This window comes from Sinocyclocheilus rhinocerous, unplaced genomic scaffold (assembly GCF_001515625.1).
Source record: "Sinocyclocheilus rhinocerous isolate Xijiao unplaced genomic scaffold, SAMN03320098_v1.1 scaffold72, whole genome shotgun sequence".
In the NCBI taxonomy this organism is placed as follows: domain Eukaryota; kingdom Metazoa; phylum Chordata; class Actinopteri; order Cypriniformes; family Cyprinidae; genus Sinocyclocheilus; species Sinocyclocheilus rhinocerous.
The window spans coordinates 2913382-2937177 of record NW_015628351.1 but is presented as its reverse complement, the minus strand read 5'-3'; the positions used below and the strand labels follow the sequence as shown (position 1 = coordinate 2937177).

Below are 23796 nucleotides of genomic sequence, written 5' to 3'. Positions count from 1 at the left end.
GCCGTTTTTTTTGTTTTTTTTTTTTTTTTTTTTTTTGATTGATTCGGAACAAAAGACTCTCAGCCTCGCGATCAAACCACGTGGGTGCAGCGCACACTCAGGGCTTTATATCGCTCACATCTGGCTGCAGAGCTAGTGGAGTTTGTAGAATTAAATATTGAACGAAATGCACATTTAACGTAATTTTACAGTCCTTCGTTTAGAAGTACACAGAAAAGTTTCTCTTACTTTAAAAATGTAAGATTACCTGTGTTACTTGGAATGAAAGTGTTGAGCTCAATTGGTCTTTTTTCATCTATTTTTACTATGTTAATTTAGGTTCCGATGTACAGTAAAAAACTCATATAACTTTCATGGCACTGAGCGTGTAGTCCACAAAACAAAAACACGAGGATGGGATGCGGAGCTGAGCGAACTACAAATGTTGAGTCCCGTTGACTAGACAATAAAGTGCCCTCTGCTGGGGTGGAGGACGTATTATGCATTGTAAACAACTTTCTCCACCATGGAGGAATTCAGTGCCGACAAATTTGAATCGGATTGTATGGCCTGAAAATATGCATCTATCCCTACTTCCGACTACAACTTCTGTAATTCTTACATTTCTTGCATTCTTGCAAAACTGTATCCGTTGAAATGAAAGGGTAAATTCTGTAGCATGGTAAGTGTGATTATAATATGTTCCAGATAAACAAATCCAATATGAAATAAAAAAGGTTGTGCAATTATAATAGAAAGTCATATTTAATATAAACTGTTGCATGTTAATGAAAAGAAAACCATTCTATAAGGCAATCACTGTTTCTGATTGAGATATATGTTCTCATTAAATGTGGATTAAAGGAAATTCAATTCCATCTTAGGTATGATGTCTGTATATAGCATGCGTACTTGTTTAAAAGCGAATTGTTGGTTTTTATTTTACCATGTTGAAACATGTTGCATGTTAGAAAATACAGTATGGTTCATTTGAACCTATACCAACTGGCATTTAAATTAAGGTCTTCAAGAAAAAAGCAAGCTGTTTTCTTCTAATAGTAATAGTCTAATTTCTAATAGTCAGAGACAATGTTCATGTAAAATCAATGCAGGCAGTGTTCATTCAAAATGTTCATTTTTTTACTTTTTCAAAAATCATGTTTTTTATTATGATATCATGTTTTTATTGTGTTTTATTGTGTTAGTAAGCTGTATTTTTTAGTTATTTTTTACCTAATCAAAATAACCCAACTGCAGTTTGATTGCGATTAATTGGAATGCACAATGAAAAAACATGATTTTTTGAAAATTGTTAAAAATTGAGTTATCTGGTTTTGCAAATGAACTCTTCAGATAATAAAAAACCTACATATAATAAACATAATTTTTTTTAAAAACCTTGAATGAGGGGAAATCTAAATAAAATATGAGATATTAAGCAATATCATGTTTTGCAAGTAACATGAATTTTATTTTGTTTATTTTATTGGTCTTTATTCCCCATTAACATTACACAGCATTATGTCTTCTATACACGAGAGGGGAAAATTCCTTTATATTTACATTTACATTTAGTCATATATATATATATATATATATATATATATATAATTACATTTTGACATTTAGCAGATGCTTTTATCCAAAGCGACTTACACATGAGGACAATGGATAGAGCAAGTAGTGTTAGAGGCCTTTTTTGCTTTTGTTAATCAGAAGTCAGAAAGTCAGAATTATAATTGTATAATAAATAAAAATAAAACAAATAGATAGAATGCAAAAAGATTAGAGAAGCAAGTGTTAGTTTTTTTTAAAGAAAAACAAGCAGTTAGTAAATAAATAAATAGAGTGCAAGTCTAAAAGGGGCAAGTAGAATTTTTTTAAATAAAGAATATAATTAGAATAGAGAGTGCTAGAGTTAGAGGGTCAAATAAAGATGGAAAAGATGTGTTTTTTAGCCATATTTAACATAGTGTTCATATTTAATACATTTTTATTTAATTAAATATGCTTTAATTTTGCCTGTTGACAGTAGGAAAAAAATCGTTTTTTTACTTAAGTTAATTTATTTAAATTAACTTCTTGTTCTTAACATTACTTAACAGTACTGTCTATCTAGTATATTAATGCCTCTCTTTTTCCTTCTATCAATGCTGTGTTCCCCCGTCTATGGTCTCCCCCCAGCAACATGGAACCAGAGCTGTAGAGAGAGAGAGAGTTGTGACAACTCTGCATGGAACTATTGAAAGAAAAATTGCTGTTCTGTGATTGGTGGGATTGCAGGCCTGATGGTCTGCCATTGGCTGGTTGTTTCTTTGAGTATTTGCATACTGCAGGGAGGCTCACTCCTGGTGTACAGCAGGGGGAAGGAGTGAGTGCAAAGAAAAGAAAAAGGGAGGGACTGAGGGAAAAGAATAGAGGGAGAAGAGTTTTCATATTCGTGGGAGAAGCCGTGTCAGTTAATGGACTGGGAGTCTCAGAACTTGTTCCTTCACTAAAAGAAACATTTGAAATCAGCTCTTCACAACTACTGTGCTTTCTGAGGAAGATACAGTGGTGTCATCAATGGTAGATTCACAGTTGGCTGCACTGCGCAAAGATGGGAGCACACATGACAATGGATTTATATTGATAGCTTGTGATCAATAAGGACAATATCAGAGGGGTGACATTTAAGGGACGTAAAGCCAGGCTTGTGAGTAAGTCTTTCTTTGGAAAAATAAGCTAAAATTCTAGTGCTTATATTGTTTTACATATGAAAATCAGACAGTGCAACATAACCTCACTGGGGGGGAGTGAGTGATGAAGCCGTAGATAAAAATTAAAAATCATCCACACTCTCAGATGAAAAAAAAATGATTGTGCATAATCTGACCACGTTATGCCATCTGATTTATGTACTGAGATTATTGCTATATAAGAAAGAATGTTGTAAATTCACTTACAGGGACATTGTTTTGTTCTTTTGTGATTTAGATTCTGTGATAATGATTTGATACTTATATGATTGATATTAATATAAATCTGGCCTCTACTTAAACAAAAATAGAACATTTTTGACATTTTGATAGATAAACAGATTGACATAAATAGATCGTATTGATCCAAGAGGGAAATTAAAAAAGCCTGGTGGACAATAACATTCAATCAAAGCTACATTTCATTTGATGGCAATAGTGGATGACTTTTACTATGGTGTATGTGTGACATTTAAAAGCTAATCTGACATCTGAATGTCAGTTCAGTGCTAAAGCTAATCTGAGAGCAGATTCATGGTCTGTCCTCCAGCCTTACCTCCCAGTGGTTTGATATGAGCTGACTCACGTGGGATGACCATTTTGAATCAAACCATTCCTTTTGGTCATTTTTTAACCTCAAAGCTACAGTGTTTTATCAGAAAATCTCGTCTTCCTTCACTTTATCAGATCCGCTATCTAATGCATTGATTAAATGTAAATTCACATAGCAGCTCCAGGAAGTGGAGAAGGATATCATTGTAAAGAGTGTCTGCGAAAAGAGCGGCCATGGAGAGTTAATATGTGTAGAGGTCCAGAGATGCCTCTGTCTTTGTGCCTGTGTCCAAGGTGATGCCTGTGTTATTTATTTGAAAGGAGTTGCTGGGCCATTCATTGGGCCTGCAGCTTTTACTATGTGCTTTACTCTCAACCATTCAACCTTGCTGTGTCTATCGAGGTGGGAAATATGCTATTTGCCTTTGTCTATTCACTGGCTTCAGCCTGCTCTTCCAGCCTGCTCTTTCTAGTGAATAATTCAAGCACCCTGACCTCCAGCTGTTAGGTTATCTAAAAGAAATAAGATAAACTCTTTACAAGTACTTTGTGAAGTTAGGCAGTAACTTTTATCCAAAGCAAATTATAGTGCATTCAAAGTCAGTATTCGTTTGCTGGGAATCAAACTCATAACCTTGGCATTATTAGTGCCACACGTTATGGGAGGGAAGACATCTGATGCAGTTAAGAAATTGCTGACTAATTTTATTGTAAATACTGGTACTGACTGATGTAACTAAACCTGTCCTGAAGTCTTTGCAGCACATTTCTCTGTATCAGCCTCCGGTCATTGCTCTTGGTTGAATTGTGTTGTTCTGACACACGCTGAGAGTCTTTCCCAGTAAATGTGGGAGGAGATATTGTGCAAGGATTCAGCTGGTAAGGCAAGCCTGGATTTGCCACGCACTGTTGAGGAATTTAACATTTTCACCCAGTCTCCTTTAGTAACCTGTAATGTCCATGAACCGCATAAGAAAAACTTTAATTTCAGCAAAAGTCATATTTCACTGATATCCAGGGGTGTGGTGTTAGTTGCGCTACAGTTTAAAGGCATTGTGTTTCACTAGAGTCCCATCCTGTGGGTGTTTAGGGACTTTGAGTTGAACATTTTAGAATACATGTGTTGACACAAAGCCTTTCTCTTTTACAGGAGTGCAGATATGACTACATATTAACTTCATGGCATCTCCACAGTCTCTTAGCCCTCCTGAAAAAGGTTAGTACATGGATCATGCTGCTCGTTGTTCTCTTTCAAGCATACGTTTCGGTGTCTCACTATGGGATACGCCCCTTCCGCGTATTCCTAGAAGCCCTATTATATTACACCAGCCCCAATTGGCTGGCAGACGTGACGTTGTGTCTGGGAGTGGCCTCCCCACCCCTCAGTATAAAGGGCACGACACAACGTCACCACGACATTCAAAAACCTCTTCTCGCTTCACACCAGAAGCCTACAAATTAGGTATACTTTTAACGAACTCCTGGACGAACAACTGGCCTCCACGCCGTTTTTCGCCTGACTCCTTCAATTTGCATTCCAGCCGATTGCAAGGACTGTTCGATATTACAATGGCTGCAGCAATGCAGACTGTCCCGGCTAGTGAGGGAGATGCTGTGCGACTTTGTTCATGCGGGAACAAAATTTCATGCAAGGACACACACCTGGTCTGCTCTGCATGTCTTGGGCTGAAACATGCCCAATTGGCGATCGAGAACCCCGGTTCCTGTGAACACTGCGCACGCTTCACTATGAAGAGCCTTCGTCGCAGGCTAGCACGCCAAGCTAGCCTGTCAGGCCACGATCCCCTCATGTCACCTAGCCCCGTTCCAGCTGCCACTCCGCAGGTACCCATCCCTGTAGAGCTGCCCACCACGGCAGCTTTATCCTAGGGTGAACAGCTTGACGTTTGCATCCCTCTGCCCAGTGTGCTCACGAATGGCCTCGCACTCTGCTTTACGCGTTCCCACCGATAGCGTTAATATCCCCAACACTTTACAGAGTGAGGGAGGAGGGACTGAAATTGAGGTGGCCAGGGAAATATTGGCTAGCGGAGATCATACATATGCTGTACGAAGACCCGTGGTCTCTCCCGCTGCGCAGAGATCTTTTGTCACAAGCAGAGGGGGAGATTTTTCATCCTCATCCAGAACGCCTGGCACTATGGGCCTGGCCTGTGAGTGGTTCAATTTAAATACAACCGGTCTGTCTGACAGCGTTATTAGAACCATACAAAATGCTCCAGTAAGGGCCTTGTGTCCCCACCTGGTTTACGTGCACACTCAACAAGGGGAATGTCAACTTCGTGGGCTCTATTTAAAGGAGTCACGTTACAGGATATTTGCGAAGCGGCGAGTTGGTCCTCACCGCATACATTTGCAAGGTTTTATAAACTGGATGTTACAGCTCAAACTTTAGCACATGCAGTATTGAGCGTAGGAATGTGAGTCACGAGTCATGACTCGTTCAGCCCCGGATGCGGTGATTGTGGTTGGCAGGAGACTTCGAGGCAGGCTATCTGGCAATACGGGAGTTAGGATATCCCATAGTGAGACACCGAAACGTATGCTTGAAAGAAAACAATAGGTTTTATACTGAGGGGTGGGGAGGCCACGCCCAGACACAACGTCACGTCTGCCAGCCAATTGGGGCTGGCGTAATGTAATAGGGCTTCTAGGAATACGCGGAAGGGGCGTATCCCATAGTGAGACACCTCACTTAATGCTATCAGAGAACCGGGGTTACGCAAGTAACCTATTGTTTTCTGGATGCATTAGATGTTTAAAATGTAATTAATATCAATTGATTAATTAAAAGAGAGAGGACCCATGCAGACCAAGTTATTTTAATAGTATTTATATACTATTGTAGCATTTATTAATGTTTTGAATTAGCTTTTATTTTATATTTGTAGTTTCATTTTAATTTTAGTTTGTTTTATTAATGTATCATTTTTAGTTTTAGTAATTTTATCACTTTAACTTTAGTAATTTTAGTGCTTTAATATAAATTAAGGGTTATTTTATTTTACAACTCTGCTGCAGGACCTTATTACTTTGTGTTACCATCAATGAATCTCTTAAAATATGAGATAATTTGACCTTTTATGATAAGGTAAGGTTAATTCAGGTTGTAAAATGTAATGTGGTGGATTTTTTTTAATGATAATAATTAACAAATTAATCATTTAGAATATTTTTTAAAATACGTTTTACCATTTTTCATTTGAAAATTTGAGATGTGTACACTTACATTTATTCAAGGTGTAAGGAAATTTACTTTATTACACTTAAATTGAAACACTTAAAACACGTAAAAAAATCATTACACCACATTAAATGTTTTATTAAACTTTTTACAACTTTTCTTAAAAACGGTATACAAGTTTTTCAAACCATATGAAATCAACATGAATACATTACTGTACATTAGGAACTTGGCACATGTGCTTTAAACTAGATTTTTAGCAGATTTTCTGTATCGTGGACACTCATACGTCATTAACCCACATACTATGATTTAAATTCAAATCTTCCAAGCACAGTGGGGCTTAGTCATGATTTGCTAGTCCTGCCAAGATGCTTGAGGAGGTGCGTCATGTGACATCACACTGTTCACTGCACTCTCTGGTATAAGCAAGGCCCAAACAAAGGGTAGCTGTGCATGACACATTAGGGTGCGCACTTTTCAAACAAAGAGAAACCATAATGACAGCGTAAGAACTGTTAATGACCCGTGCATGTCACCTGTTCTGGTATATTACAGAACAGTACAGTATGTAAAACTCTGAAACAGTTACCCAGTTGAGGGAATACAGCATTACCCTCTTAATCTCCAGAGAGCTTGTGAAACTGCTTGAGGGCTCGGCAGCGCTCAAGGTAACTGACCATATGCTGCAGCAGAGCAATTCTTCCACCATATGCCACCTGCTCTTGACACACAGCTATCCTGCAGCCACGGAGACTGCTTGCATGAGACAATCGCTTAAATTTCTAGTTTCACCCAAAATCCACCTGGCCGGGTCTAAGGGGTTCTCATACTTTTGCTGGAGAGAGGGGGACGAGGACAAGAGGCACGGTAAACGAATGTTTTATTGTTTTGTGACTGTTGAAGGGAATAGAGCACCTGAGCACTGCATGATTACTGACCTTTAGAGCCATTTTCAAGTCATGTGAGCTGATATTGACTTGAGTAACCGATTTGTGTTATTTTATAAGGTAAATCTGCACCATGGAAAAATTGGAGGGAACTTAAAGCAGAGAAATTTCAAACATAGAAATGTGAGCATGGGAATTTCTCCGTTGTAACTGGTTGTTACACTGTTGATTCAAGGAGCAAGTTTTCTTGGAGCAAGTGAAACCATTTACTATTATGAAGTACTTTCAGTTGAGTATTCTCTATAGAGACCATATGGTCACATGTGTAATCCTGCTCATCACATGATCAGTTTTTCTCCGTCCAGTGCAGAAGAGTCTGTAATCTCTATTACTGTGTGTTGGCTTCTTTGCTAAACTTAACTTTCCAACAACTGGTCAGAAATTGCCAAAAAATGATGTCATGTTTTGTTGCTTAACTCGACTTTGTAGATTACAGCAAAAGTTATATGCTGTCATTACTCTATTACTTCTGGATTCAGCTCACAACTCACTCATACTTTTGGTGTATGTAACAGATCGTTTTCATCTGTATTATTTTGTCCCATCTGTTCGATGTTTATGTTATGTGTTGTCAGAGGGAGGGACTTTTGGCTTTTAGCTTGTGAGTTTTGGGTGTTTTTCCGAACAAATCTGATGACTTCCAATGTTATGGTCAAAACATATTTTTGAGCCTTTTCTTTGACTCAGTCTGGCATCATAATGGAATACAAATGTAGCTGCTTAGATACAGAATGTGCACTGAATTGTAAAGACCTCATTTTTGTTTGTTGTGTTTATGCTTTAATGTGAAATTGCATTATGCATGCTAATTCAGAATGTTTCATTGCAATCAGTCCATTAGCAGGCAGGTCCTAGGGATTATAATGTGGCTTAGTGGTTACACTGATAAACACAATGCTCATAAAATAAAATACAGTAGATGTACAGGATTATTCTCTATTCTTAAAACCTTTTAAAAAATATTTCCAAATCCACATTTGTAGTAATGTACAACAAGGTTTAGGGGATGGCTTTTTTTGAAAAACAATCACAGCAATCAAATAACAGTCCTTAAAAACTGCTCAGAACACACTATCACATAGCAATACTCCAACAACCACTCAGTAGAACACCATTGCAAATCTCAAATACTCAGCACACCATAGCAACACTCAAACTACTGCTCAGAACATCTTAGCAATCATATAGCAACACTCAAACAACCACTCAAAACACCGTAGACATGCTTAAGCACTGTGATGGTGTTCTGAGTGTTTGTATGAGCACTGTGATAGTGTTCTGAGTGTTTGTTTAAGTGCTGTGATGGTGTTCTAAGCGTTTGTTTAAGCAATGTGATGATGTTCTGAGTGTTTGTATGAGCACTGTGATGGTGTTCTGAGTGTTTGTTTAAGTGCTCTGATGGTGTTCTAAGCGTTTGTTTAAGCAATGTGATGATGTTCTGAGTGTTTGTATGAGCACTGTGATGGTGTTCTGAGTGTTTTTTTTAAGCACTGACGTGTTCTGAGTGTTTGTTGAAGCATTGTGATAGTGTTCTGAGTGTATGAGCACTGTGATGGTGTTCTGAGTGTTTGTTGAAGCATTGTGATAGTGTTCTGAGTGTATGAGCACTGTGATGGTGTTCTGAGTGTTTGTTTAAGCATTGTGATAGTGTTCTGAGTGTGTGTATGAGCACTGTGATGGTGTTCTGAGTGGTTGTTTTTGCTATGTGATTGATAGCATGTTCTGAGTGGTTGTATGAGTGTTGCTAAGGTGTTCTGAGTGGATGTTTGAGCGTTGCTCATACAACCACTCAGAACACGCTATCAATCACATAGCAAAAACAAAAACAACCACTTAAACCACCATCACAACACTCAAACAACCATTTAAAACACGCTATCAGTCACATAAAAACAAACAACCACTCGGAACACTTTAGCAACACTCATACAACCACTTAGAACACCATAGCAACACTGAAACAACCACTCAGAACCACTCAGTCACATAACAAAAACAACCACTCAGAACACACTGTCAGTCACATAGCAAAAACAAAAACAACCACCTGAAACACCATCACAGTGTTTAAACAAACACTCAGAACATTCTTTGCAATCCTATAGCAACACTTAAACAACCACTCAGAATACTCTATAAACCACATAGCAGTGTCGGAACACCATTGCACTGGAAACATTTAAACAACCACCCATAACATGCTATCAACCACATAGCAGTGCTCAAACAACCACTCAGAACACCACAGCAACCCTCAAACACTCAGAACATCATAGCAATTCCATTGCAATGCTTAAACAACACTCAGAACACGCTAGCAACTGCATAATAATGCTCGAACAACCACTCAGCAATGCTCAAAGTAACAACTAGCAACTACTTAGCAAACACTCAACCAATCAGAATACCCTAGCAACTACCTAGCAACACTTAAAAAAACACTCAGAACACATTTTCAGTCACCTAGCAATGCTTAAACAACCATAACTACATAGTAACACTCAAGACAAGACCCAACAACCACCTACCTAGCAACATTCAAACAACCACCCAGAACACAGTAGCAACATAGATGTTTACACATAGATGCCTCATTAGCGCCAATATAACTGTTTTTATGTATGTTGTATATTAGCTCTGATTCTTGAAACATGGGATAAAACTCGTTTTTGTAACTTATTTTGTCCCTGCACCCAAGAATCAGTGATCTGTTGGTTGGAAAATTATCAAACATACTTTCTGTTCATCCTACAGAGATGGTGGCCAGACAATCTCCTGATGGGTAAGAATGTTTGTATGCCTTATGTGTTATGCCTCGAACATTTTCCACTTGAACATCTTGAACCTTATTTTTCCTACAGGATGTCATTATAGACACTAAGTCTGTATAGGTTTACTGTTTGAGGTGTTTGTCCCCCAAAGGACTTTACTCTATGTCTTAGAGTTGGTTGAATATTTTACCTTTTATGTTAACACATTTCCTACTGTATTAGCTATTAAACAACTTGCTCTGGCTCTAGTGACATCTAGTGGTAATGTGATGTGACCATTAGCACACAGTGACTGATAAGAATAAACATGGAGGGGCAGTATTTCAATACTTCTGCATTTCTGTTTTGTTTTAGGAGTTCTGTCTCGGCCGAGCCTCGAGTAGCTGATGAACAAGCAAGCTTTTGGAAAAGAAATAACATTTATGAAGGTATTATACTTAGAGAATATCTCTAGTGTTTGTGGCTATAAATCTTGCGAGATGAATCTATTTAAAGCAGTCTACTTGGACTAGCTGGACGTACCAAAATGTGTCACTCCAAGAGTTCAAATAACCAGCCATCTAGTGACTGACTGTCAACATTGAAACGTGGTTGAACTTGAAATAATGCAAGTTCTTGTTTCAATATTGAAAATGTAGAAAAAAATGCTGACACAAAATTGTTGAAAATATTCAAATAAGATTGAAACAACTTAAAAAAAATACTTATAAATCAATGATTAAATTTGAACATTATAAATGTAAGAAGTTGATACAATGTTGCAATATCAGTCCAAACACCCAGCCGGTTAGTGACTGACCTTTAACTTTGAAATGTGGTTCAAATAATGTCAGTTGTTGTTTCAACCACGAATTAACATCGAAACAATGTTAAAAAATGTTGAAACAACATTGAAATAATGTTTAATGTTAGATATTGTAAAAAAAAAAAAAAAAAAAACAGTTAAGAAAATATAGTTGTCAATGTTGAAATTTCAAAAGGACATTGTAAACGTACTACAATATCAACATTGATTCGATTCACAAAACAGAAACAAAGCTCAGCAGTGTTTCAGCCTTCTACCATGGCGTTTGGGATTAAATGCTGGCTGGGAAGGCATGTCAGTACTTAAATCTGACAAATCTGTTTGAAAATGTATCTCCAGGTTCACATTTTGGGCCAGAGTGCCTCAATTCAGCTATCCCGAAGTCTCCCCACAAACATGCTCAGACAGGTTGGTGGCTCTATGAAGGGGCTGTGCCATGCCTTCCTGTAAATCCACACTAATGCACAAATCAGCATGGAAATCAGAGATCTGAAAAATAGCAATGACTAATCCATCCAGACCCACAGGAATCTCACGGGAAAGAAAACAACACACCCATGCCAAATGTCCACACTTGGTTCAGCCTAATAAATAAGATTCTTTGGAGATTTTTTTTTTTAATTCTGTTGCAATCCAATCAAATAACACAACAAACATGTGATTGAGCAAACAAAATCATACAGTGAATATAAAATCCCTTGTCAATATAATTCATTATATTCTTAAATTGTGAAATCTACAATGGAAACAATTGTATGCATGTTCCAAATACTTCATGTAAACTAACAAACTACTTGGCATGATTTTGAGAAGTCCTGGTAGCGTCAACAATTCAACGGCCATGGTAGAAGTGACTTCAAAGCCGTGTCCCTTGGCTGTTAAACAGTCTCTGCTATGTGTGTGCAGCCCCAGTCCACTCTCGGGAATGGTTCAGTGTGGTTTCAGAGCTCACTCTGCGACTGCATAAAGGTACAATCCCCACTCCCCAGGACAGTTGGAATAGCTGTGCCGTTTCTGTATTTGACTGTAGATCTCCTTTGTCTATTACACGGCTCTCTGGAATACTTGATTCTGATTGGTCAGTCCCCACCTTCAGCTGTCTGATATTTCCTAATATTCTGTGTCGCCCATGGCAGTACTGTATAATCCGTCTGCTCATATTGGTAAATTAAACTGGAGCTACGTTCTTGTCTCTTGTATCATGGCAGACTTGCTCTCTCTTGCAAGATACAACTGGCAATGATATTGATAATTACCTCAGAGGATTTACATTTTAATATTACTGCAATAGTTGCAGTTTTCGTCTTACTGCTTAGCTGATTGTTTTGTATGTTATAGTTGACCATTTTTAATAGCAGAAACTTGTAATATTATTACAATTTATAATAACTCTGTTTTCTATTTTAATATATTGTACAATTGTATTTATTCCTGTGATGGCAAAGCTGAATTTTCACCAGCCATTACTCCAGTTTTCAGTGTCACATGATCCTTCAGAAATCCTTCTAATATGCTGATTTATTACTATCAATATTGAAAACAAACAAAACAAAATGACTGCTTAATACTTTTGTGGAAACCGTGATACTTTTTTCAGGATTCATTGATGAATAGAAAGTTCAAATGACCAGCATTTATTTGAAATATAAATATTTGTAACTTTTAATCAATTTAAGGCAACCTTGTCAAATAAAAGTATTAATTTCTTTAAAAAATAAAATCCTACCGACCTCAGACTCTTGAATGGTAGTGTATTTATTTGTTTGATCAGTAGCCGTGTAATAATAAACGGTCTATTTTGCAATAATAACCAGCTGACTTTACATTATCCTTTACATAGATCATAGTTAGATGTCTTGATCCCTTTGAACCTTTTGTTTAACAACATTCAGGAATAATTAGCAACCCAGTCAAGTCTTTTTTGTTGGAGTATTACTGTTGGAGTATTTTGGCATCATAGTACTGACGTTTTAGGCTGTAGATAGACTTATTGGAACTGTAAATACAGGCTGTTGCTGTGTCATGACTAATAACGAGAATTGGCTTCTATATCCACTCCCTGCTGCTGTCATTTCTACACCCTTTTAGATCTTTGTGTCTTTTCCTCAGTGTATAAACATTTACTTATGTGCAACATCACACTGACAATCATTGTTGTCTACAAAGCCACATAAAAATACAAGTAAAGCTATATCAACAACATCTGTGACAAGATGTTGATTATTGCAGAAAATAATTTTGAGCCGCACATGTTGAGAGAAATGCGCTTATGCAAGTGCGATGCCAGAAATGAAACTGTTTCCCCATAGATTCCCATAATTTTTCGCACATTTTTACAAACTGCAAGGTAAGAAATGATTTTCTGTGGTAAACAGAATGCCACGGATGCTTAACTTGGGTTTAACCTGGAATATTCCCAAGAAAGATATTTATATTGTACTCCTACTCCTAATTAACATGTTCTCAGAATTTTAAATGATCTCCCTCTGACATCCCAGACAGCAGTCTCGATATATCCTTCAGATATTCAGAGGCCTAAACAGTTTAAAGAACCTTTCACTTTGAGATATTTTAAGTTCCCGTGGGGGAGACTCAGCAGGCGACTTCATTAGGTAAAAAGAGGTTGTCAACAAATCTTGTACACACTGTCACAGTACAGACAAAGTATTGTCAATCTGCCGTTCGTGTAGGAGTATGTTTGTTATTTTGTAGTACTGTTGTCAGAATGCAAGCTCAAATCTATGTCAAAAGGATTATTAATATGCTTTTCTGTGCTAATCATGGCTGAATTTCATTTGCACTCAGTTTCTCAACCAGCACTTAGCTTAAAGTGATAGTTCACCCAAAAAAATGAACATTTACTCACCCTCATGCCATTCCAAACCTGTGAGTTTCTTTCTTATTTTGAACATAAAAGAAAATATTTTGAAGAATGCTGGTAATCAAACAGTTGATGGTCCACATTGACTTCCATAGTATTTCTTTCCCTACTATGCAAATCAATGGTCCCACTCCCACAGCCCAAAGACATGCAGGTTAGGTGAATTGAATATTCTAAATTGTCCCCACCGACTTGTGTGTGTATAACAGACTTGTGCATGGATCGACTTGTGTATAGATCAACTGGTTCTTGCCATGAATATAGCCATAGATGCTGGAATGGCATTAAGAAGAAAATAAACAAACAAACATGGAAATCAATGGGGACCAACAACTGTTTGCTTCTTCAAAATATCTTATTTTGTGTTCAACATAAAAAAAGAAACTTTTGGAATGACATGAGAGTGAGTAAAGGATGACAAAATTTTCCTTTTTGGTTGAACTATTCTTTTAATACATCGCTGAGGTTCTGATGAATGATTATCAAATGATGTTTACCGTTATTGTGCTTCAAATTAGATCCTAAACCCAATGTCCCTCCCACTTAAAGTAGTATCCTATCCTTTTTTTGTTATTCGTGCTTAGAATATGCTCAAGTATCCATCAAACAGTTCTATTAGGAGTCTATTATCCTTTATGTAATAGAGTTTATTTGATGTATTTAGAAGTTTTTGTTGACACTCTAGGTCTCGCTCCTCAAGGGAAAGCCGTTCCTGAATCAGATGAAAATTCACCCTCTGAACAACTGAAGCAGATCTCAGCTCCTCCTGCTCGCTCAGAGGTCATATACGATGATGTGCCTTGTGAGAACATCACGCCACCAGATGCAGGTCAGTGTCTGACTGTGGGCGTCATCTGTCCAGATTAGTAATGTCATCACCCATAGGAAAATTCTCACTTGAGAGCTATTGAATATCTCAAATAATTCTTCAAGATAGCAGTGAGGTGAAATGGAGAGCATTTATTTATTTATTTATTCTCATATGTTTCTAGTCTGTACTCTGTAAAATTAAGGAATTTTCTGCATTGATTTTTCAGTTGTTTTATGCGTATTTTAAACTATGAATTGGATTTTTGAATTGAAATTGAAATTTGAATTGAATACAGTGATGCTTGAAAGTGTGTGGACCCTTTAGAATTTTCTATATTTCTGCATAAATATGACCCAAAACATCATCAGATTTTCACACAGGTCCTAGAAGTAGACAAAGTGAACTCAGATCAAATAAATGAGACACAAATATTTTCTTTGTCATTTATTTATTGAGAAGAAAAAAAATCCAGTGTTCTTCTGTGCATTGCAAAAGTATGTGAATCTTTGGTGGGTTTCCTCCTATGAACTGCTTGCTTCAGCTCCTTCCACAACATTTCAATTGGATTAAAGGGATAGTTCACCCAAAAATGAAAATTACCCCATTATTTACTCACCCTCAAGGCATCCTAGGTGTATATGATTTTCTTCTTTCAGACGAATCCAATCGGTGTTATATTGAACAAAATGTCCTGACTCTTCCAGGCTTTATAATGGAAGTGAATGGGTGTTATTTTTCAGTAGTCCAAAAGAAGTCAAATATAGCGCATCCATCCATCATAAAAAGTGTCCCTCAAGGCTCCAGGGGGTGAAGGGTGAAAGGCCTCCTGAAGCTAATAGATGTGTTTTTGTAAGAATAACATTGATATTTAATACTTTATAAACTGCAATATCTAGCTTCCGCTAACTGTCGTATGCGCATTCACAATAGAACACCGTTCCGGCGGATGACGTAAGCGTAGCGTAGTTTACAGGAGCAAAGTAAGCAAAATTTCCTTTGTTTAGCAGAGGAAAACTAGTCTCCTCTTGGCTTATATTGACATCCTCTGACATTTTTCTTTACAAATCCTCGTTTTGTACTTCTAATTCTTGACTAGTGCTTTGTTTTGCTCTCTCCTCTGCGATTCCACGTTTGTCACTTCCCTACGTCCTGCGTCATCCGCCAGAATGGTGTTGTATTGTGAATGCACGGACAACAGTTAGCGGAAGCTAGAGATTGCTTTTTTAAAAAGTTTTAAATATGAATATTTTTCTTATTTCTTGCATCGATTCACTTCAGGAGGCCTTTATTCACCCCCTGGAGCCATATGTATGTATTTGTCCACAGTCTGTCTAACTGTGGATTTGTGAGTCCAAACTCTTTAGAGTTGGCTTTGTTATCTTTTCTGAGGTCCTCGGAGATCTCCTTTGTTCGTGGCATGATACACTTCTACAAACATGATCAGACTTTGATTGATCCCTGTTCTTTAAATAAAACAGGGCACGCAATGACACCTGATAGTTATTGCATTGATTGAAAACGCCTCTGAATATACAGAATATAACACCTCTGACACTAATTTCACCTTCAAGATAACTGCTAATCCTTAGATTCACATACTTTTGCAATGCACAGATATGTAACAATGGATAATTTTTCACAATAATTTTTTTTTTTTTTTCTGATTTGTTTGATTGGGTTCTCTGTCTGCTTCAGGACTTGGATGAAAATCTGATGAAGTTTAGGGTTATATTTATGCAGAAATATAGAAAATTCTAAAGGGTTCACAAACTTTCAAGCAGCACTGCATATTACACTGTGTTGTGATCTATGGGTTGAAGGAAATATCCGCAGACTTAACACAGAAATGTACTGGTAATTTTCTGCCAGAGCATTATCTGTTTTATTCCGATTATACTCAAAAATGTTACAAACCGTGCACAGATTTGCAATGTTTACAACCAAGAATCAGATTTCAGACATTTCCTTCTAGTCAAGTCAAACTACCTGGCCTGTTATATCTGCATGAAGCACTCTTTGAAGAAACATCTGACACAAACAAATATACATAAATTCTCTAAGGAAGGTGACAGATCTTCCAGCCTTGGCCATTGAACGGGGTACTTGAACTCACTACTCACTAGGGGCATTCATGAGTTTGAGGAGGCCATGCGACCCAGAACCAAAAAAGTGCAGATGCTAATAAAGTGCAAACTCAGAGCAATAATTCTACAGTCAGTGCATTCATATAGCACGGTTTATTTTCACCCTGTAGTAATTTGCCTATACCAACCAACAGTTGTACAGTATGTTTCCGGTTTAGATGTATCTTGACTCAGGACATCTTACTTCCTCCTTCCTCATATTTTTTCGTGATTATTTTTTAGGGGATGATGTGATCTACGAGGAGGTGCAGAGGTCTGGTGAGTCCGGACTGATAGACAACGGCTGGGGCTCCAGTGAGTTTGAGAGTTACGACGAGCAGTCAGACAGCGAGACCAAGCAGCCCACCCGCAATAAGGTACAAATACACTGCCCATTTATTATCCAATCTCTCTAAATAAGTAATAAAATGAATAAATGACATATTCTGCATTGTTAGTCAAAAGCAATATCAAAACAGTGCTCTATTCATGCTGCCCAGCTTATAAAACCCCAAAGATCATGCATGATTCTACGCAGACGCTACATTAGCTTAGCCAATGGCGTGTGTGTAGGGGCAGGGCTATTGATCTGTGTGACCAGTGGCTGATAGGAGCGTGATTGAAACCTGTTTGAAAACAATCACTATTTATGCTAATTCTGTTCAGTGATACTAGTAGAGCAGAAATTACACACTTCAACTTTAAAAAAGGAAAGGATTTTTTTGGCACTCGGTTTCTTTCAGTTCTCCTTTCTTGCTGGGTTTACCTTGTTCCTGTTCTTAGTTAATGTCTGTTGATGCATGCTGAGAGGATCAGGTCTTAATCCACAGATGTTGCACATCATGCATGAAAACAGGTACAGAAAGCCTTAACTAAACTAACCAGACTGCAGTATGAACTTGGGTACTTCTTTTTAAGGAATAATTTGTGAGTAGTAGAGCTCTTTAATGTGTGAAGTTTTAGTACCGTGAACCGAGACAGACACCCTCTGAGGCTAAATCTCTGGTCTTCTTCACGCTGTTATGTCTATCTTCAGTTCCCTCTGTTGTTGGCCTTGATGTTATCACTGTCTGCCTGTGTTTGTCACTCCCTCAATCTCATTGCTTTCCTCCTTCTCCCCTCTTTTTTTGCCATCTTTCTTTATGCACTGATATATTTCAACCCCCACCCCACGTACCGCCTGTGGACATGGCTTTGCGGTAATGGATATAGATTTCCCCAGATGTACGACGTCTGAAGCAACGCTGCGTGCAGACCAGGCGTGAGCTAGCCATGCGGTTAGGGGCTCGAGATGTCGGCCAACTCAAACAAAACTATGACATTAAGGTACAATTATAGAGTGGTGGGTGTGTGGTTATCACTGATACTTGAGACATGTGACAAAACTTATGAATGACTGTGCATATATTTTCTGTCATAACTGTGATATGTCAGCTCCATAAAGGAATTGTTTTGGATTTTAGATTTTAAGTTCAGTTAATAATTAGTAACATCAGACAAACAAAATGGCTCTTGCATGTAATACTTATGTGATATTCAAAATATATTTTAAGTAATATTTCTAAATATATTGTATTTTTTAAAAATGATCAATTGTGACAGAAATCTTTTGTAACAATATAAATGTCTTTACTTTTTATGAATAAATGTACTTTCTACCAAAGAATCCTGAAAAAATGCATTATGGTTTCCACAAAAATATTAAGCTGCAAAGCTGTTTTCAGCATTGATAATAAAAATAAATGTTTCCTGAGCACAGAATCAGTATATTAGAATGATTTCTGAAGGATCATGTGACACTGAAGACTGGAGGAATAATGCTGAAAATTCAGCTTTGCCATCACAGGAATAAATTACTTTTTAGAATATATTAAAATAAAAAAACAGTCATTTTAACTTGTAAAAATAGTTCTGAATATTACTGTTTAAATGTGTTATTAATTTTAAGAATGGATGGAAATAGGAAACTTCTTTCAAAGACATGACAAGGAAAATGCACATGGAAGAAGCAGTAAGCTCTGCAGCATGTTTTGTCTCAGTTTTAAGGATCAGTGTTATATTACACATTAGACTAAATCTAGATTATGTAGATTTAGTTGCAATTTCAACTGTTCACCAAAATTCATATATAGCTAGTAGTTATAGTATTCCATCATGCTAGTCATTGTACAGTGGAGACTCAGTCATTTTTGTACGATGAAAATGAAACTGTGTCAAATTCACTGAGTGCTGCAACTGAGCAAAGAGGGACCTTGAGGGTTTGTCCTGGTGCTGCTGAACACACTGATCCACAAACAGGAATCTATCTCTTCTCTTTTAGTTTTGCTGAATCATTTTGTTCCTTGCTGTCATCTTATGCACTCAACTGATCTCTCTTTCCTCCCATAGGTTCAACAGCTCATGAAAGCAGCTAGGAATGGCACGAAAGATGGACTGGAAAAGACCAAAATAGCCATGATGCGAAAAGTGTCCTTCCTGAGTAAAAAAGACTGCACAGGTTTGACTTTTTGACTCTCATTTCCTCTTGTTAGTTTCTGGTGTTTTTTTTCTGACACCTGGTAGGTTACAGTATAGAAACAATGCTAGAGACTAGATGCCTCTTTGAATGTTTGAGTTATTTTGAGATAGCAAGTGGCATGTTATTACAGAGCTACAGAATAGTGTTTACCTAGAGGGAGAAGTGAGCCGAGATGGAAGGTATTGGAAAAGTAGATGCCAGTGGGAATGAGGAGTTTAACTGTGCTTTTGACTCTCAATGTGCAGATGACACAGAGGAAGATTCTGGATATCTGGATGTGACTGTATCTGAACTCAAACATCCACCACCTCAACTTTCTCCAATGCCAGAAGGGCTCAGTAGCCAACAGGTGCGTGTTTGTATGTACTTAAGCGTGAATCGGCCTACTTTACTGTCAGTATCATACGTGTCCTGCTCATTTATGACATATTTACATACTCTACCTTAAAAAGACTTTTGGTCAGTAAGATTTGTTTATTTTTTAAAGATAGTAATACCTGTATTATGCAAGGATTCATTAAATTGATCGAAAGTGACAAAGACAATGTTACAAAAAAACTATTTCAAATAAATGCTGTTCTTAATTTTTAAAACTTTCTATTCATCAAAGAATCCTGAAAAAATATATATTTTTGGGTTTTTCGCAAAAATATTCAGCAGCACAGCTGTTTTCAACATTGATAATAATAAGAAAAGTTTCTTGAGCACCAAATCAGTGTGTTAGAATGATTTCTGAAGGATCATGTGACACTGAAGACTGAAGTAATGGCTTTGGCATCACAGGAATAAATGGCCTTTAAAAATATATTAAAACAGAAAACAGCTATGTTCATTTGTAGTTATATTTAACTGTATTACTGTTTTTACTGTATTTTACTGCTGCCTTGGTAAGCATAGGAGCATATTAAGCCACTGATTTGCTGTCAGTTAACCTAATTGAATTCAAATTCCTATTTTGCATTATTTTGTATGTCACAGGTTGTCAGGCGTCATATTCTTGGCTCTATCATCCAGAGTGAAAGAAGCTACTTAGACTCACTCAAGAGGATCCTGCTGGTCAGTGACACAATTATGACATTACATATGACTGTAATACTGTATCAAGATTCTGAATGATCACTTTTCTAATAATGCAAGAAACAGAAATATTCCTCAAATTTCTTAATGAAGTGTAAAGGAGGGCAAAATTAGGAATATAACACAAGAGGGAAAATATACCCTGTTAAAAAAAATTGCCTAAGGTATTTTGCTGGTCATAATCTGGTTAGCCAGCTGGTCCCTCAGCCTAAAGATGTAAAACTGACCATCCTAACCTTCTTGGGCAAGGTGGTTTGCACTTTTTTTTCTGCAAGGTAAAGACAAAAACAAAATTTATGAATACACCCTTATCTTATTGTGCTATTAAAAAGCTGGGAGATTCATTCATTCTATTGTATTATATTAAACTGACAAAAACAGATGTGATTTTTTTATTTATTTAATCAACAGAGAGATAAAAACCCAAGCTGAACATCCTGACCAGACTCACTCATACCTACCACCTGAATTTATATTTTAGGAATATAAGAAGCCTTTGATGGAGGCGGAGCCCCGGATCCTGAGCTTGAAGAAGATCCAGCCTATTTTTTATAGGCTGAAGGAGATCCTGCAGTGTCACTCCATGTTTCAGATTGCTCTGGCCTCCCGTGTAGCAGAATGGGATAATACTGAGAAAATCGGAGACCTTTTTGTTGCTTCAGTACGTCTCCTGTTGTTCTACTAAAACATTCAATCTGTGGTGTGTTTTACAGCTTCTGTTTTTTTGTTCATTGAGCTTTCTTTTTTTGCTTTGGTTGCAAAAACTTTTAAGATTTAATTGATTTGCCTCTCATTTTTTTCACACTTGTTTTTGATTTGAAACACTGCACAGTTGCATAGCATTGATCCAGCTGATTTGTATGGCCACAAATATAACCTTTTGTATTCCCCTTCACGTTAAGATGAAGATTTTTGCATAAGGGTTGTCAGATCTGCTTATCAAAGTCAGTTGGACTTTATAATGCTCTGTATTTATAACCTAACATGACTCACTTTCTTTTGTTTCTGTGATGAGAGATCTTTGCAGATGGAAAATCGGAACATCCTGTAGTCAGCAGTTCTATTAAAAGTGTGCTAATTTCCTCTGCATCATGCAGACTGTGCTCTGCAACAGAGCACATAACGTTTAAGACAGTTTGATCAGTAAATGCAAAACAATCTTGCAAATAGTCCCTTCATATTGACAGTTATAATACCCTTTCAAATGGTACTAATATATACACTTTAGGTAACATTAAAGTACTAAAATGTACCATTTAGGGATAAATAAGATGTTTAACTGCCCCAGTGACAACTTTGTACCTTTTTTCTCGAAAGTGTGTAGATTACAGAGCATTGGGTCTCGAAGTACATGGATCTTATGCTATGTCTGAGCTGTGGATTGTTATGTCTGCCACTGAGCTGATCGTTGTTTTCATCTCCTCCAGTTTTCCAAGTCAATGGTGCTAGATGTATACAGCGACTATGTCAACAACTTCACCAATGCTATGGCTCTTATCAAGAAAGCTTGTATGTCCAAGCCAGCATTCTTGGAGTTTCTCAAGGTGAACTTCTCAACCCGCTGCTAATTGTTCACCGTTTGTATGGGAAAGCTGCACTTGCATTTACACTTAGAAGTATAAAAATCTAGTCCCTGTCTTTTCTGACCTGTTTTTGTGTTCTTCTGGGTTGCAGAAGAAGCAGGCTGCCAGTACAGACAGAATCACTCTTTATGGCCTGATGGTCAAACCAATTCAGCGCTTTCCTCAGTTCATACTCCTACTGCAGGTTAGTAATACACTCTCTGTCTCACACACACACACACACACACACACACACACACACACACACAAACAAAGCTAATGACGAATGACAAATACGATTTTTATAATGGTGGAATTTCCTCAGACTGTTACACATGGGGAAGTGAAAGACTGTGCAGATAATGCTCACATATGTAAAACTTAACCCTTGTGAAGTCCCTTGTGTATGCTGATTACTTATATAAGACTTTCTTATTTTACTACAGAAGCAAAAGTCAAGTTCTGCAAGGATTTTTTGTCATTAAATCAGTCTTATATTCAATGACTTAATTTGCATGTAATCTCTGGGGTGCTGAGGCTTTTACCACTGGCTGTTTTTCTGGGACATTTGAGTTCATATAGAGGGTGTACTATAGCATGGTTGTTTAAAATGTGTTTGAGACTACAGTTAAAAAATTAGCTGAAATAGCTAAATTAGAGCGATTACAGAAAGGCTGCCAAGAAATAGAATTAACAAATGTTAACTGAGTAAAGTAAAATTCTAAACTAGTAACTGGATTGTTATTTGTGTATATCCCACAGTTCATGGTTTTTCTAGCTTTGAGCATGCCACTTAACATAATTTGCTTGCAGGGGACCTTATAATAAGTGTATTGTAGGTCACTTTGCACAGAAGCATTGGCTAAATGACAAATTAGGTTGTAATTACTGAATATATGCAGACTTATCTGTCTGTGTTTCACAGGACATGCTGAAAAACACCCCTGTGGGGCATCAGGACAGGCTGCCGCTGCAGCTGGCCCTCACTGAGCTCGAGACTCTCGCCGAGAAGCTGAACGAGCAGAAACGGCTGGCCGAGCAGCTCGCTGAAATCCAACAGCTCACTCGCAGCGTCAGCGACCGTAACCTCAGTAAGGTCAGAGACCACTGCACTACAAACACACACTTCAAAGCATTACCAACCCAAAAAACACAATGATATGGCTTTAATTTGGCAGGCAGTGTGAAAGGACATGAGCTGTCAGTGTGATCAAACTGCTATTTTCCACATTTCCTCTTTCTAGAAATAGCTTTGACAAAGATGTTTCCTTGCCAGGGTGGCGGGTTGTCAGTTAAAGTAATTTTAGTAGCAGCTATTAAAGACCCCATTATATCAAAAGTTTTGTGTTTCATTTCATGTCTATTATCTCTGAAGTCATCTATCTGCTAGCACAAGGGACCCCCTTCCTAAAATATTGTATAAAGTCAACTATAGCAAATGTGAAAAGACAACATATTGTTTATACCAGTGCTTCTCAAAGTCCGGACTCCGATATTCAGTCCGGACCCACCTCCATTTCGTATTTCAAGAACACTAATTATTTCCTAGTTTTATAAACGCTTGTTAAACTTGCAAATCATATGTTTAGTTTTTTAATGTCTTTTTGGAGATGGTCCGAAATGAAAGCGAAGGCGAGATATTGAAACTTTTCCTTCATGACATTTGTTGTCATGACATCCAGTGAGCATATGACGTTTGACATAATCGGACGACATTTCACCGCTAATATGAGTACTTTTTTATTGATTTATTTTTGTTATCACTTAGATTATGACCATTTGACTTATAGCAGTGTCCAGTGTTTCCCATACATTGAGTTATTT

At 37.4% G+C, this 23796-nt stretch overlaps 2 protein-coding genes across 2 annotated transcripts in view; one reads left to right on the top strand and one right to left on the bottom strand.

The window, feature by feature from the left end:
• LOC107737572 (protein RCC2 homolog) overlaps positions 1 to 415 on the bottom strand; it is an 8168-nt gene extending 7753 nt beyond the window's left edge. Inside the window, exon 1 of the mRNA XM_016549107.1 lies at positions 248 to 415. The gene's annotated coding sequence lies outside the window, so the exon portion shown is untranslated. The remainder of the gene's footprint in view (positions 1 to 247) is intronic.
• Positions 416 to 10180: 9765 nt separating this feature from the next.
• Positions 10181 to 23796, top strand: part of LOC107737571 (rho guanine nucleotide exchange factor 10-like protein) — a 42064-nt gene continuing 28448 nt past the window's right edge. The window contains exons 1-13 of the mRNA XM_016549105.1: positions 10181 to 10206; positions 10550 to 10623; positions 11907 to 11969; positions 14567 to 14710; positions 17059 to 17192; positions 18028 to 18141; positions 19204 to 19312; positions 19579 to 19682; positions 20312 to 20389; positions 20892 to 21071; positions 21838 to 21954; positions 22085 to 22177; positions 22898 to 23068. Of these exons, the coding sequence (XP_016404591.1) occupies positions 10181 to 10206; positions 10550 to 10623; positions 11907 to 11969; positions 14567 to 14710; positions 17059 to 17192; positions 18028 to 18141; positions 19204 to 19312; positions 19579 to 19682; positions 20312 to 20389; positions 20892 to 21071; positions 21838 to 21954; positions 22085 to 22177; positions 22898 to 23068 (1407 nt within the window). The remainder of the gene's footprint in view (positions 10207 to 10549; positions 10624 to 11906; positions 11970 to 14566; positions 14711 to 17058; positions 17193 to 18027; positions 18142 to 19203; positions 19313 to 19578; positions 19683 to 20311; positions 20390 to 20891; positions 21072 to 21837; positions 21955 to 22084; positions 22178 to 22897; positions 23069 to 23796) is intronic.